Source organism: Phyllopteryx taeniolatus, chromosome 3 (assembly GCF_024500385.1).
Source record: "Phyllopteryx taeniolatus isolate TA_2022b chromosome 3, UOR_Ptae_1.2, whole genome shotgun sequence".
Lineage (NCBI taxonomy): Eukaryota > Metazoa > Chordata > Actinopteri > Syngnathiformes > Syngnathidae > Phyllopteryx > Phyllopteryx taeniolatus.
Genome location: NC_084504.1, coordinates 2,450,247 through 2,467,041, shown reverse-complemented (window position 1 = coordinate 2,467,041; position 16,795 = coordinate 2,450,247). Strand labels below are relative to the sequence as shown.

The window sequence follows — 16,795 nt, the reverse complement described above, 5'->3', positions numbered from 1 at the left end:
TATACATATATACAATGTAACAATTTTCTTTATACCAATGTATAATACGTCCTATTGACTTTTGATAGATTTTTTTTAGGGGGGGGGGGGGGGGGGGGGAAATGTGCATTATACATGAGAAATTACGATAATATTGCCCCACAATCACAATAATTACAAAACCGACTTCTTCAGGGTTCTCCCTTGTTTGGCTTTTTTTTAATGTGGTCATTTTGTGGGGTCTATTTTCTATACAACCTGCAAAGTAAAGCTTTTCCATTGCAGTTGTCAGACCTTTGCTGCATATTTGAAAAAGCACATTTAGTTGGTATATAGTAGTTGTTGCTGCAAGCATTTTTTTTTTATTATAGTACAAATGATTTTTGATGTGATTGAATACACAATAAAATGTGGCTTCTTTTAAGCAATTATTTTTTTTAATTATATGTAAGCTAGTATATTGCAGTAATTATGACATAACGAACAAACAAGTTTGAAATTATTGAAATGTCCTCTGTAAGACATGGAAACAATTGGCATCATCAAACAGCCTGAAAAAAAGCCGACAAAATCCCACCTTTTGGCTGATAGCTCATCTGCTTCATCCAACAGCCTGCTGAAAGGAACATAATAGTGTTTGATCACCATTACTGCTAATTGCTCCATGTTTTGCTGTACCCAAGCTCGATAACGCCCACATGCTAAGCGGCCACTCATGGCAACCGCTGCAAATGGTGCCTCACTGCACTGGTGCTCTGGTCCAGCTACTATTGTGACTGTCATACAGAACTGAAAATCCGTAGTGGTTTTGTGTTTTTGTCCATTTGACACGTGCAAGAAAGAGTAAAGTGGAAGAGATTATCGAAGAGGGAACCTAAATGAATCTCGCTGCCCTAATATGGCTGTTGTTCCTCTTCTTGCTTCAGGTTGATGAGGATGTGGCTCTGGACCACGCTGTGAAGTTTTGCCAGATACAGTTGGCCACTTCTGCCCAACGACAGGTACAGCCAGCTCATCTCTCTTACTCACTGTCTTCGCACTCCCGCAGGGCGAACATTTATTCGGAGACGTACAGTCACACAGTCATTTTAGTCTGACTTGAGTTCACACCCAAAAGTTATCCTACCCTGTGATGACCAGTGACGTGAAATTTTTGTTAGTTACATTTACAGCAACATTATTTTACTTAGTGAATGAACACTGATTTCTAACAACAATCTTCTTAAGAGCTGACGCTATTACCACATCTATGACTGAGAAGTGTGAAATATCAGTGGGAGGTTTCAATTGGTGCAGTGTTTCGCCTCCCCCCCAAAATCAGGTACTGTAATCATGTAAATTGACAATGGTTTTAGCAATAATTTGTTGGAGGCCAGCAGAAAATAACCTTTCACCGCTAGGTCCATGAAGGCAGATTTGGATCAAGGCGATGCGGAAGAACTGCACCAAACAGCTAGAATGGAGGTTGTGAGCCAAGGGCCCAGGTCTAACAATTGACAAATTCCCACAGACACACTCCAAAATGTTGTCAACGGTTTTCCCAGAATAGTAAATATTGTATTAGGTGCAAAGAGAACAACATTTTTCTTCTATTTTAAGTTTTGGTGTAATGGCAAGATGTCTTGTTTATACGAAAAATATTTCTCTGTATTCATCATGTGAGTATTTCGTTTTGTGCATCATGAGGTAAAATGTGACAAACTGATTAATCATTTGGTTATCCCCAGACTTATTTAAGTAGATGCCAGCGCTAAATATAACCCAGTGAACCTCCCCATTGGCACTTCTTCCTTACTTGCTAGTTCCCTTTATGTCATTGATCACAGCACAGCAGCAGTTTGCCTGTCACTGGGCTACACATGAGCACTGTCACTCTGCAAATAATCTGGTCAAAATCGAAAATGAGACACCACTACATGAATGTCTTAAAGTAAAAATGGAATTGCTTTACTCAAGGAGACACTTCTAAAGTCAAGACGAGAGAAAAAAAAAAAAAAGATAACATCTATATTCAGTACCTTATTTGTTCTGCCCATTGCCCGGGACTCTCTTTTCATCACACCCAAATAAAAGACTAGAGTATATATCTGGTAGCCTCATATTTCTGCAGCCTAATCTAGCAGCTAGCTATGTGGAATCACTGTGCCGCTTACTCACGTCGCGCAGTAGAAAATATGAGGAGACACCTCTGCGCTGCAGGCCCTAATGTGAAAATTCTGTCCCTGCTTCTCTTTCACGTCCGCACATTTTTTTCAAGCCCACACAAGTACAGTGCGCAAAGGTGCCAGTGTAGCACTGAGGATGAACATTGGCTGTGCTGGGTTTTTATTTCCTCGTCAGAACAGCATCCACAGCTGCTCCAATTTGATTTAGGCCATTCTCGATATCTGCAAATAACTTCTTTTCAGTTCGAGCCAGGGATAAACTCCACTGTACAGTGCTATGAAAAATTATTGCCCCCCCTTCTCAAATTCTTACATTTTTGCATAGTTTCCCCACTTTAATCTTAAACATCATCAAACAAATGTAAATATCAGACAAATATAACACAAGTGAACTTAAAATGCTGTTTTTAAATGGTGAGTTCATTTATTAAGGAAAAAAAACTTTCAGTTACCTGGCCCTGTGTGAAAAAGTAATGGCCCCTTAAACCTAATAACTGGTTGGGCCAGCCTCAGCAGTAAGAACTGAAATCAACCCTTTTATAAAACTGGCAATGATTCTTTCACATCTCTGTGGAGCTATTTTGGCTCATTCTTCTTTGCAGAATAGTTTGAATGCAGCAAAAATGGCGGGTTTTTGAGCATGAATGGCCTTTTTAAGGTCATGCCACTGCATTTCAATCGGATTCAAGTCTGGACTTTGTCTCGGCCACTCCAAAACCTTCATTTTGTTTTTTTAATCCATTCGGAAGTTGAGTTGCGAGTGTGTTTTGGCTCGTTATCCTGCTGCAGAACCCAAGTGTGCTTCAGCTTGATGTCACGAACTGATGGCTGAACATTCTCGTTTAGCCATCAATGACAGCAAGTTTTCCAGGTCCTGAATGAGAAAAGCAGCCCAAAACCGTTACACTGTCACCACCACGTTTGACTTTTGGTATGATGTTCTTTTTCTGGAATGCTGTGCTACATTTACGCCAGATGTAACGAGACACATCTTCCAATAAGCTCAACTGTCATCTTGTCACTCCATATAATATTCTCCAAAAAGTCTTGTGACTCATTCAGATGTTCTTTTTTGCAAAAGTAAGACAATCCTTTATGTTCTTGTTTTGTTAGCAGTGGTTTTCGCCTTGGAACTCTGCCATGGATGCCATTTTTGCCTAGTCTCTTTTATTGTTGTGTCATGGACAACTGACCTTAACTGAGGTAAGGGAGGCCTGCAGTTCTTTAGAAGTTGTCCTGAGTTCCTGGATGAGTCATTGCTATTCTTTTAGGGTAATCTTTGTAGGCTGGCCACTCCTGGGAAGGTTCACCACTGTTGCATGTTTTCTCCATCTGAGGATAATGGCTCTCCGTATGGTTCGCTGGAATCCTAAAGCTTTAGAAATGGATTTTTAAACCCTTTCCAGACTAATTGATGTCAATTACTTCATTTATCGACTGTTGAGGAATTTCTTTGGATAGTGTCATTTTGTTGGAGGTTTTTTTAGCTCTTTTGTCATACTTGATTTTGTCGGAACAGATTCTGTTTAAGTGATTTCTAGATTGAACAGGTCTGGAGGGAGTCACGCTTGGGTGTGATCAGGGAAAATTAACCAAAAATTGTGATTAGCCACAATTAATTAGTGATTTAACAAGGGGGTCATTACTTATTCATGCAGGGGTTTTTTTCCCTAAAAAAATTTTATTCACCATTTAAAAAGAGTATTTTAATTTCACTTGGGTTATATTTGTCTGATATTTACATTTGTTTGATGATCTTCAACATTAAAGTGGGGAAACTATGCAAAAATATAAGAATTGAGAAGGGGGTCAATACTTTTTCATGGCACTGCACCTATGATTGGGAAAAACTGATCAATCATTAGGTTAATTTTTCAATCTTGAGTTAAAAATTCATAAAGCAAGAATAAAGTTTTTGACCAATTCTCTAATTGTCGCCTTTTAACAACATACAGTAGAAGCAAAACACCTTCACATTGAAATGCTAAATTAAACTATTCATCCATCAATTTAATATACTGCTTGGCCTTCATTAGGGTCAGGGACGACAGTATATCAGATGACTTTGGGCAAGAGGCAGGTCACCCTCGACTGGTTGCCAGCCAATCTCAGTGCAGAAATCATACCTACAGCACAACCAATGTGACACTAGCCTGTTGATTTTGTTATGAACCTATGCAATATCATTATAATAATTAAATTCCACATAGTGAGCAAAACATAGTGGAACACTGCACCAATTGAAACTTCCCACTGTCACCACATAGTGAAATCTCATATGCCTTAATTCAGTCAAATTCTATGTTCAGAAAATGATGAAGTGATTATTCACACCCAACCCTAACCATCTCTGGTCTGGCAGAACTCAGACTGTGTGATGTGCTGCAATTTTTTCAGGTAGAGATTTTGTAATACAAGATGAGCTATCTCCTTGGTGTCAATTGTGCCGATGTTTAATTAATGAGTGAATCATCAAAGCTGGTGCGTGCTTGAAGCTCTGTGTAGTTGTTGTCCATGGTTTGGGAAGGTTGCTGTTCTCTATTCAATTTGCCTGATCTCTGCAATAGGTTTGAAGATCTAACTTTACGTGCCAGAGATTTGAAAGACTTTGCACAAGAGCTTTACCCATTGCTCCATGTTTTGTGCTTTTACAATTGTAAATGTAATGTAAAAAGACATTTTGAGGATGGTGGTGTGGCCTTCAATATTTTTTAATTAGAACAAAAGACATCCCGGAAGAAGGCTAACTATCCTTAAAATTCCTATCCATTTTAAACAGGAGAATGAGAGAAAGTATTTATTCCTGCTAACTGTGCTCCTCTGTTGCCATGGCAGCGGCTGTGGGAGCAGGCCCACTGTTGTCACAGGTTGTTTGTGCAGCTCTTGCTCTTGTCTTGTTAGTGGTCCTCTAAAAGACATTTGGGAACATAGCAGGGAGGGATTCAGAGCTGGACAGCAGCGTAGGGAAACTGTTAAGTCTAGCTGGAGATAGACCCAGAACCTTGGCTCATGTGGGTTTTTTGTGAGAGGGTTTTTTTTTTTTTTTTTTTTTTAGTCCGGTTCTCACTCACGTTGAGAGTATGCAAATTTCTCAAAACCCTACCTTAGTGGAGTTTTGCTCGTGCACCCCGAATCAGTGAGGGGTGCTCATAACAACCCCTCTTCCTGTGTTTCCTGTAGCCCATGTGCGACACCCCTACCACACCTAAATTCACCAAGGAGCACAGAGAGCTCTTCTTCCCCGCCTCCCTGCCAGCGCCGGTTCTACTCAGCCACGCCGCGTGCCATCCATTGTCCAACCAAGAGGGCCAAGGCAAAGTGGGGTTTGAGCCCCTGAGCAAGTTACCCAGACCACAAATGTCAGGCTTCCATGATCAGCAACCACAGAGGAGAATGGCTTGCCACCCAACGGCAGCAGCAGCTTTGGCCTTCATTCAACACACAGGTACATTATTGAGACATCCACTTCCTTAGCTACATTTGAAATTATCCTCGAAAGGTGGAGTCTTTAAGTCGGAACTCTACGATGGAGCTTGGGTTTACCAGAAGAGGGCGCCTGTCGACTTCTCCAGTTCTGTTGCATAATAGCCTGACAGATGACATTACACCGACAGTTCATTTTCGACTGTGACACAGGCGTTTGACTTGATTATTTCACTTTTACTTATATTTTCATCAAAGCATATATAGACGTAAGTAAGGTTGGTATAATAGTTTCTAGTGCACTTGCCCTATATTCATGCTCAGAATTTCATTTATGTCAGTCATGTCTCCATGTTACTTTTCATTGGAGAGTTTTGCATTCTCACTCACAGTTGACATGTAAATGAGGGGCCAGTTGGACAGAGGTTTTATCCATCTTTATTTGAGAACAGTTTTGTGGAAAAGAATTACCAAAATTCATCCATATTTTTTCTATCCCACAGCAGACTGGGTGAGAGGAGGGGTGGTACATCCCAGTCAATCACTGGGCACATATACAGAAGACAAACAACCACTCACACGCGCATTCACACTTATGGACAATTTAGAGTCTCCAATTATGCATGTTTTGGGAATTTGGGACAAAGCTGGAGTACCCGGAGGAAACTTACAAAAGCACAAGGGGCACATGCAAACACCACACAGGAAGGACGGAATAGAGATTTAAACCCCAAACCTCAGAACTTTAAAGCAGTCATGCTAACCACTGAAGCACTGTGCTGCGGAATTTAAAAAAAAAACTGTAATAAAACAAAAAAAAATACATTTAGTTTTTAGGAAAAAGCCAATTTACAGTACAGAAATTCCACTAGATGGCAGTGAAGCGCTTCACCATAGTGCTAGCTGATACTGTACAGTACTATGCAGTAAGTTCATTACTGTAAATGCATTTGCAGTATCTGCATAGAGCTTCCAATTATCATGATTTTACACTTTTCAGCCTCAGCCATTTGACAATGGGTGTGCACAAGTCATGGCTGTAAATCTTGCATGACTACAAAATTCATTATAATTTTTTTTTTTTACTAATTAAATTGTTCTTCAACTTTAATATTAAACCATTGACGTAACAGATTAATTATTCCCTATTTGGGAGATTATGAGCAGTGTTTCTATCTATAGTCATCAATAAATGAAGTTGAGTCTGAGTTCATTCATATTTGCATAAATTGCCCTTCAAAGGTTGTACAGGCGATGCAGTCTTTGCATGCACATACACAAACATCAAAATATATTTTGTACTTTTATCTCCATTCAGACACCATGATTAAAGAAGCTTGAAAATGTATTAATTCATTTCTATTTACAACCCCAATTCCAATGAAGTTGGGACATTGTGTTAAACAGAAAACAATGATTTTCAAATCATGTTCAACCTATATTTAATTGAATACACAACAAAGACAAGATATTTAATATTAATATTTATTGTTTTTAGCTAATAATCATTAACGTATTTTACGCTTCATAATGCGCCACACATTTTCAATGGGATACAGCTAGTACCCGTACTCTTTTACTACGAAGCCACGCTGTTGTAACACGTGCAGAATGTGGTTTGGCATTGTTTTGCTGAAATAAGCATGGGCGTCCATGAAAAAGACCTTGCTTGGATGGCAGCATTTGTTTCTCCAAAACCTGTATGTACCTTTCAGCAATAATGGTGCCTTCACAGATGTGTAAGTTCCCCATGCCATTGGCACTAACACAGCCCCATACCATCACAGATGCTGGCTTTTGAACTTTGCGTCATAACAGTCCAGATGGTTCCCCTTTGACTCGTCGGACCACAGAACACTTTTCCACTTTGCATCAGTCCATCTTAGATGAGCTCGGGCCCAGAGGAGCCGGCGGCGTTTATGGGTGTTGTTGCTTTTTCGCTTTGCATAGTAGAGTTTCAAATTGCACTTACGAATGTAGCGCCGAACTGTATTTTCTGACATTGGTTTTCTGAAGTGTTCCTGAGCCCACGTGGTGATATCTTTTACACATTGATGTCAGTTTTTGATGCAGTGCCACCTGAGGGATCGAAGGTCACGGGCATTAAATGTTGGCTGATATGGACCGCAGATGATGAAATCCCTGAATTCCTTGCAATTGTACGTTGAGAAACATTGTCCTTAAACTGTTCGACTATTTTCTCGCGCTCTTGTTCACAAAGAGGTGAACCTTGCCCCATCTTTGGTTGTGAATGACTGAGGAATTCAGGGAAGTTCCTTTTATACCCAATCATGACACCAACCTGTTTCCAATTAGCCTGTTCACCTGTGGGATGTTCCAAACAGATGTTTGATGAGCATTGCGCAACTTTCTCAGTCTTTTTTGCCACCTGTCCCAGCTTTTTTGGAACGTGTTGCAGCCATAAAATTCTATGTTAATGATTATTTTCTAAAAACAATAAAGTTTTTCAGTTTGAACATTAAATATCATGTCTTTCTAGTGTGTTATTTATGTTTAACACAACGTCCCAACTTCATTGGAATTGGGGTTGTAAATAGAAATGAATTAATACATTTTCAAGCTTCTTTAATCATGGTGTCTGAATGGAGATAAAAATCCCCATCGAGCTGCTGGGGATTTTTATTTTATTTAAGAGTAAAATTGCATTTTAAGATTCTCAGAATACTGACGTCAGTGCTTGCTATGACCAAGAAACATTTGTTTGTTGTGTCTAATCAATAAAATGGTCAACTCCATCTTGACGGCAGAAATGTTTGACCAAAAACAAAGCTGTGACATTTTAATAGAATTGTGGTTTTTATGATGATATCTTCTCATTTATTACAAATCAACAGAGATGATCCGATTGTGGATTTATAACATGTTTTTGTTGTTGCTCACCCCCCACTCCAGAGGAGCATGAGGAGCCCACAGAGGGACTCTTGTACAGACAGCAGGAATCACACCTCTGTCAACAGATGAAACTGGCCTCTGTGTCCCAAGCACGGGAAGCAGCAGCAGCAGCTGGATGGTTCCGGGAGGAAACGGCCACATGTAGCAGCAGCACGCAGCAGTGTCCAGGTGGGAAACATAGCAGCAGGGTTAAAACAAGCGCAAGTGTACTTACCCTTCACGATTACTTGTGATGGCTGCTTGGGCAAGGTGGACAAAGACTGATTAATGTTATCCAACTTCATGCGACACGCTTTTTAACAACTGTTATAGTGTGAAAAGAAGTTAAAGGTCCTGTATTTGGCTATTTAGACCCCCATAGAGTAAGTATCTAATGTCTAGATCAGACTACAGGATTTTAGCCCCGATATTGGCCCGGTTAGCTATCACGGGAGATTTCCCAGATCGGGCCCGACATATTTTGTAGGGAATGACAAAATTTGTTGTAGTATGACATAATCCACGACCAACGATTTGGCCCAACGATAGCCCTACGACGCCAAAATGAAAAGTCTAGCATGTTTGATTTTATTTTGGGATATCTTCCATGTAGTGTGACATATCAATAACAACTCCCCAACAGCGCACCTCGATGTCGACCAATTGCATATTGTGACAAACGCATCGCCTCCCTTGCTCGCTGTTGTCAACATACTTGGGCGCCGTTGTCAACATTTATACACGCACACGAAGCATCCATCCATCCATTTTCTGTACCGCCTATCCTCGCTAGGGTTGCAGGCGTGCTGGAGCCTATCCCAGCTATCTTCGGGCGAGAGGCGGGGTACACCCTGAACTGGTCGCCAGTCAGTCGCAGGGCACACATATACAAACAACCATTTGCACTCACATTCACACCTACGGGCAATTTAGAGTCTCCAATCAACCTACCATGCATGTTTTTGGGATGTGGGAGGAAATCGGAGTAACCCGGAAAAAACCCACGCAGCCAGGCGGGGCCGGGATTTGATCTGAGGCTGATGTCCTAACCAGTCTACCACCGTGCCGCCCCGCACATGAAGCAGTGTTTACCAAAGCTTTAGAGCATGACTGGACAGAACGCCGGCTTCTTTACATACAAACGTTAGTGCTAGCACTAACTTGCTAGGCTACATAACATTATGTTGCCTGCTTGTGAGCTGTATTGTATTAAAAGTACATGAACATCTCAAGCTCTTCTATATTGGACAGCCCACTCCCAAGCATCGGTGACGAGGTGTCGTCACTGACAACACCACGCTTTTCCTCTTTTTGTTCTTTTTTTGCGGGTCGCGACCGGTGACACGTTTTCCGCTTCCATCTCTCCGACAGTGTAGATAAAGTCCAGTGATCATAAAAGACAGGATACGGTGGTATCAGAATACATGTCATGTAGTTTTGCCGGTGTCTGACCGAGATATGCCAAGATTTTATGGCAGTAGTCTGACATAGTGCAAACGTGAAAGACCAAATTTGTCTTGTAGTCTGATCCAGGCATAACATGGACTTAGTATCAGACATCCAAACACCAAAGGCATGAAAAAGGTGACCAAAGAAAAAAACATTGTAGGGGGGATCCGGGGGGATCCCCCGGGCCACCACAGTGATTTTTTTATTTTAATATAAATTCAGCAATCTGGAAGACTCTGAAGAGTACAATAAGGCAAACAAACAAACAAACAAAACTATTCACACCGCTCAAGTACATGTTGACGTACAAATTTAAGATTCAAATTAAATTTGCCTCATTTCTTTGCTTTTCTGTTCTGGCCTCCAACTTGAACCAGGCCCATCTCCACCTGCACCTGATGCCTGCTTCAAGCTGTGTCACATGAATAGCATCCTCCTCTTTAAGCACTCTCATTCTGGAAAAGAATTGACTAAAATCATTGTCTGTTTTACTTGATTTTTCACTACTACCAATTTCTGCTAATTACAACTGCTAATCCCAAATGTATCCTCCAGGAAAATATTAAGTAGAACCCTTTACTGTTTTTATTGTCCATTGCTGAATTTACAAAAGACCAGTGCAACAAATACGACATGGGCTGATCTGATGGGAAAAAGTGTTGCTTAAACGGAAGAGTAGCAATAGAGGATGTCCGCTCCAGAGGTGGGTCGACTAGCCAAATATTGTACTCAAGTAAGAGTACTGTTACTTGACGATAATGTGACTCAAGTAAAAGTAAAAAGTAGTCCCCCAAAAAATGACGTAAGAGTAAAATGTCAACAGTGAAATAATTACTCAAGTAGTAGTAACTTCAGATTTTTTTAACCACAGCATGAACATCAATAAAAAAATATATAAAATAAAATGTGAATGTGCAAATTCTGATTTTGCTGCGTGTGTGCGCGCATGAGTGTGTCTGTGTGTGTCTGTGTGTGTGTGTGTGTGTGTGTGTATGCACAGACAAATTACAAAAAAATATATGCAATTTACTGCACGGTGTTTTCTCAAGTTATAAGTGAGCTGGAATATCCACGTTTGGACAGACAGTGCCAGACAAATACTACAACACATGAAAGATGTTGTTTTTGTTCGTCTAAATGTAAACACGAGTAGCGCGCCCTTGCCTTCATGGTAACGACGACCTTCCCAACATGGTGGCCACGTAGGCACCACAATCAGCCGGGCTGGCTTATCTAGTGTTAATACCTATGCCCGGGAAGCACAATGGAAGACGTTGTGTGAGGTCATGTAACTTTCTTGTGTCGTTTGATTGGTGAACTAGACTTAAACGTCACTAGCACTTAAATTGGATGGGCGCGAACAGCGCCCAATGCGAATGTCCAAGTCGTAGTATCGGGCACGAAATAGTTGATAAATAAGCTTAATAAACCCCAGTTTGAGTTTACTGTAAAACTAAACACACAACACACATTGTTTTAGAGATCACCATCTTAATGCTAACACTCAATGGAAAACCTTATTGAAAGGCTCGCTAAAATTAGCATGACATCACAGGTGGGATTTACCTTCAAATAACAAATGTCCTCATACAAACGCTGTAGTAACGCATACAGATGGGTAATATAACAATACTCATGGCATATATTCTTCCTAATCTGTGAACAATTTTTAATTCAAATTTTATTTCATAGATACGCCAGCGCCCTGTAGCAGCTCGAATAACCAACGTGCCTATGTGGCGGCCATGTTGGGGAGGTCGTCTTTCCCATAGAATGCAATGTATGGACACTGAAATTAGTCGGAACTTGCTCATTTCTCAGCCGATTTTCATGCGCGGTTACTGTTTTGTCAACGCCAAAAGTATGCTATCAGTATGCAACATTTGATAAAAAGCACACAAAAAAATATATGTGAAACGGACTCGCAGTTCCCTTTTATGGCGTTCAACCGTATGCAGCACAATGTGCCGGCATCCTTGGTCTTTTGGTTTTCCCCTCGTCCCCACACGTGGAATGCCCTGACGACTTTGACCTCCCGAATTTAGTGTCACCATCGGCATGGAGGTCATAACGGGCGTGTTGTACCTACCTGTACATACCCTTTGGTCGCACCCTCTAGTGGCTTGGCGGACTTCTGTTGTGTGGCGTGAATTTCCGGCATTTCTCTCTTGCAGTTCTTTTGGGTTTTGTTTGTTTTGTTGTGTTTACAACCATTTTTCTTTTCCTGTTGTTTTCTGTGATTGCAGGTTTTTATCTTGCAAACGTTTTTGTTTTGCAGTTGTTTCATGTGCTTGTGTGTTTTTTGTCTTGCGTTATTCCTGCTATATGCGGCATATGGTCGTTTCCGGCGCGTTGGCCACTGTGGTATGGAATACAATGGGGGGATTACTGTGGACCCCCGCATTCTTGCAGTTTGGCACCCATAGATTCACCTATTTTCAGATTCTGTTTTTCCAATTTCTTTCACATTTTTTTTCTTGTTTTTTTGGAGGGAACCAACCCCAAAAACACTTATTGACGAATGTTTGGGGTTTCCCCCAGTGCAATTCTTGTGTGTGTCAATTATCTGCGGATTTTGGCTGTTAGCTATTAGTCCGGCCCCGTCCCTGTCCACCATGAAGAGCAGGGGTCCACTGTATACATTTTTGTGTTTTGATAACGGCCCTTTTGAGGGAAACCATAAGTACGATGTGGCCCCTGGCGAAAATGAGTTTGACAACCCTGCTTTAGATGCTAAATGAGCTGAAGTCACATGATATATGCCGAGGTCTCCTTGCCGCCGACGTTTTATGAAACTTTCCAAAATCTTTTTTTTTTTTTTAATCCAACTGTGTACAACTTCACAGCCCTCATTTGACTTGAGAAGCTCCACTGTACTGGAAAGAATGTACAGGAGGCTATCAGAGTATAATAATGACGTGGTTTGTGTGCATGTTTCTCCTCAGACCAGCAGCACTATGCCAGCAGTGATCTGTCAAATCTTCCAGACTCCAGTCGAATGCGCTCACGCGTCCCACCTAACATGCCAAAGCTCTTCATCCCCTCCACTGTCACCAAGTTCCCCCCAGAAATCACAGTGACTCCCCCCACGCCCACGCTTCTCTCGCCCAAAGGCAGCATCTCAGAGGAAACCAAACAAAGGCTCAAGGTAAGATTTGCGAACGCCACTTCGGTGCACGTCCCGCGGCGCTCGTCTGTGACCCGAACTGTCTGCTCCCCGCGCAGAATGTCATCCTGTCGTCGCAGTCCGCCGCCACGGTCAAGAAGGACACCCTGAGCCAGCCCTCGCTGGAGGTGCAGGAGACGTCCAGCCAGGAGTCGTCTCTGGAGAGCGAGTCAGACGAGGAGGACGATTACATGGACATCTGAGCTTCTCAAGGCCTCCTGTATGGAAAGCCGTTTGAGCATTGATCCAATAGGGCGCCCTCGTGGAACAACTTAAGTGCACTAGTAAAATGACTGTCTACTTGTTTTTTTTCCCCCACTACTAGTGCCACTTCTGGCCCATCAGTAAGCAATTATACTTCAGTGAACAGCGGCGTGCAAAGTCGATGGCTGAATTTAGCTCGGGATAAACGTCAGTAAAGGCAGTTAAAATTTCCACGTGTTAAAACTCAAAACGGCATTGAGTTTTGGCCATTTGGTCCCGATTATTATTATTATTATTATTATTATACTATCGAATATTCCATTGATTAATTGGATACGAAATTATTTTTGCTTTAAAGTTTATCGCTAAATATTTTTTTGTTTACTGACTTTTCTTGTTTATTTGGTACTGTTTAATGATTAAACAAAACCAAATGAGCAATTCTCAATGTTTGCCCCAACATCATTGAAACTGACATCTTGGGTGCTGATTCATGCGAACGGCTACTAGTTTGACTTCTGAGCCCTCTTCAGGTTCAACTACAGCATTTACAGATTCTTCATACTATGTTCTGAAAATAATGATTATTTTATAATAGATTTAACTGACTATTATTTTTCCACAAATCCATTAAGATTCAGTTCCTGGTTTGGTCCATAACATGTCAAAAAACAGGCAAAAATGTTCATCTCGCCCCCACCCCAACGTAAAAGCAAATGTCTTATATTGATTAAACATAAAAGATAATTTGTGTGCTTTCATGAAGGGCTACAGAAATCAGACAATTTTTTTCTGTTGAGAGGCTGAAATCAGAGGATTCGGAGCATTTTAATTTAAAAAATGGCTAAAAAAAAAAAAAGTTGTCGATTAAGTTGATAACCAAATAGTTGTTGACTAATTGATTAATTGTTGCCCCTCTCTTTTAATTGCATACCACTAGGCCAAAAGTGGCACGAGTAGTGGAAAAAACATTTCTAGAAAGACAGTAATTCTGAATTGTTTTACAAGTGAGGACGAAGCGTGTGCTAGTGTAAGGCCGTTAAGGTCAATATCAAGGATAATGAAGAAGTCCTCGAACGGCTTTCCATACTCCTGTGCTAGCAAACCGCACTCTACTGGGTGGTGTTGGTGCTGCAGTCCATATCACTGCAGTTTCAGTCTTTATTGATGCAATTGTTCAATTTTTTTCCCCTCCCCTCAAACAAAATGAGAGAATGCAGTATTCTCATTGGCTGTGGCAATGTGATTGTGTTGCCCAGCTTGTGCGGCGCACCATAGCTTTCGTCTCAGCATGTGTGGAACGTGCCATTTATGCATATATACAACCCCCCCCCCCCCCCCCTCGTGCCTGCATGGGTTTTCTCCTCCCCCATCCCAAAAACATGCACGGGAGGTTAATTGAAGACTATAAATTGGCCGTAGGTGTGAATGTGAGAGCGAATGGTTGTTTGTTTCTATGTGCCCTGCGATTGGCTGGCGACCGCTTCAGGGTGTACCCCGCCTCTCGCCCGAAGATAGCTGGGATAGGCCCCCAGCACGACCGCGGCCCTAGTGAGGAGAAGCGGTCCAGAAAATGGATGGCCCTCCCAGCTGCACCTTCGTCCTTCTTTTCCAGATGAGGGCCGATGCCGGTAGGGTTGTGATACATTTCAATGGACACACGGGCGACAAAAGGACAGTCACCGCGCAACGCCGTAACCTGTAGCACATCGGAAATGTTTACACTCAACATTTGGGTCAGTAGAGCACTCAAGTGTGCTGCTTTTGTACTTCCCGTTTTCCTGCAAGACTAGATTTGTCCTTTCTCGGGAGTGCAGCTGTAGCTGTGAGGTTCTCACAAGTGAGATGCCCGTCACCAGCACTCAAGTGAATGATGTTGAAAGAAGACATTTTGTACATATCAAAATCCAAATATCTTTGGCAGCAGCAATGAGGTGTGTGTGTGTGTGCGTTAGTGAGAAATGTGAGGCTGCCTTTAATTCCAAACTTTGCTTAATTCACTACAATTCAACATGCATGCTGAAGTGGTGTCTCAAAATTCCAACGCCTTTTCATTGGTCAATTTGTTGCAACCCTCGCGTTACTCAGTGGAAGACAACAGAATGTTTTTTTTTTCTTGTTTTTTTTTACTGATTGTTTTCTATCAAAATAATGGCATCTGCTGAGTTTTTTGAAAGGTGAGTGAAACTGTAAATAATGTCTTGATATAAAAACCTTTTTGTATTTTTATTTCATTACATGGTTGTTGCGTTGAGTTGTGACGTCTTCCCCCCCCCCCCCCCCCCCCCCTTCCTCATGCTGTGCTTTTGGAAATGTACCACAGTTGAGAGGTGACTACTATAGCCTCAGTCTATTACGGATGTCTAACCAAAAATATATTTGGAAATTTTTACACTTTATCCTGCTATACTTAAAATGCATTGATTTGTCACAGTACATGGATCAATGCAGCAGCAGATGCTTCTATCTGTGGTGTGTTTGAGGCTGATCGTGAGCGCCAGTCACACAGCCACGCATGCTGACGTGACATCTTCATCTACGAAAAAGGCATCTTGCTGCATGTCTAAGCACTTCCTTTTTTTTCTGATCTTGTATTTTCAACATGCTCACTTGTAAAAACATATCTTCCATTCAACAGTATTAAAATATTGCTACTGTTTAGCCTAAGGTAGCTCTTAACTCATGGCCAAATCTTCCTTGGGACATGTTTACACACAAACACTTGAATGAATTACATTATTCAAACCTGAAATTATGAATCAAGCATTAACTTTTCTAATGCATGTTCAATAAAAGAAAAAGCCTCAACTACAAATAGTTTACAGCAGTTTTTCTCCTTGCATTAATAAAAAATAGCAGTGGTCATATTGTGCACCAGAAACAAGAAACAACCCCAATTCCAATGAAGTTGGGACGACGTGTTAAACAAATAAAAACAATACAATGATTTGCAAATCATGTTCAACCTATATTTAATTGAATACTACAAATACATATTTAATGTTCAAACTGATAAACTTTGTTTTTGACAAATAATCATTAACTTAGCATTTTATGGATGCAACACGTTCCAAAAAAGCTGAGACAGGGTCATGTTTACCACTGTGTTACATCAACTTTTCTTTTAACAACATTCAATACACGTTTGGGAACTGAGGATACTAATTGTTGAAGCTTTGTAGGTGGAATTCTTTGCCATTCTTGCTTGATGTAGAACATCAGCTGTTCAACAGTCTGGGGTGTCCGTTGTCATATTTTACGCTTCATGATGCCCCACACATTTTCAATGGGAGAAAGGTCTGGACTGCAAGCAGGCCAGTCTAGTACCCGCACTCGTTTACTACGAAGCCACGCTGTTGTAACACATGCAGAATGTGGTTTGGCATTGTTTTGCTGAAATAAGCATGGGCGTCCATGAAAAAGACGTTGCTTGGATGGCAGCATATGTTTCTCCAAAACCTGTATGTACCTTTCAGCATTAATGGTGCCTACACAGATGTGTAAGTTACCCATGCCA

General features: G+C 41.2%; 1 protein-coding gene across 4 annotated transcripts in view; it reads left to right on the top strand.

Moving 5' to 3' along the window:
* The window catches only part of cabin1 (calcineurin binding protein 1), a 70,562-nt gene extending 54,599 nt beyond the window's left edge, over window positions 1-15,963 (top strand). For all 4 annotated transcript variants that reach the window (XM_061766417.1, XM_061766416.1, XM_061766415.1 and 1 more), the window contains 5 exons: window positions 906-980; window positions 5,325-5,589; window positions 8,481-8,648; window positions 12,854-13,056; window positions 13,134-15,963. In XM_061766417.1, the coding sequence (XP_061622401.1) occupies window positions 906-980; window positions 5,325-5,589; window positions 8,481-8,648; window positions 12,854-13,056; window positions 13,134-13,277 (855 nt within the window). In that variant the 3' untranslated portion in view covers window positions 13,278-15,963. The remainder of the gene's footprint in view (window positions 1-905; window positions 981-5,324; window positions 5,590-8,480; window positions 8,649-12,853; window positions 13,057-13,133) is intronic.
* The last annotated feature ends 832 nt before the right edge of the window (window positions 15,964-16,795 follow it).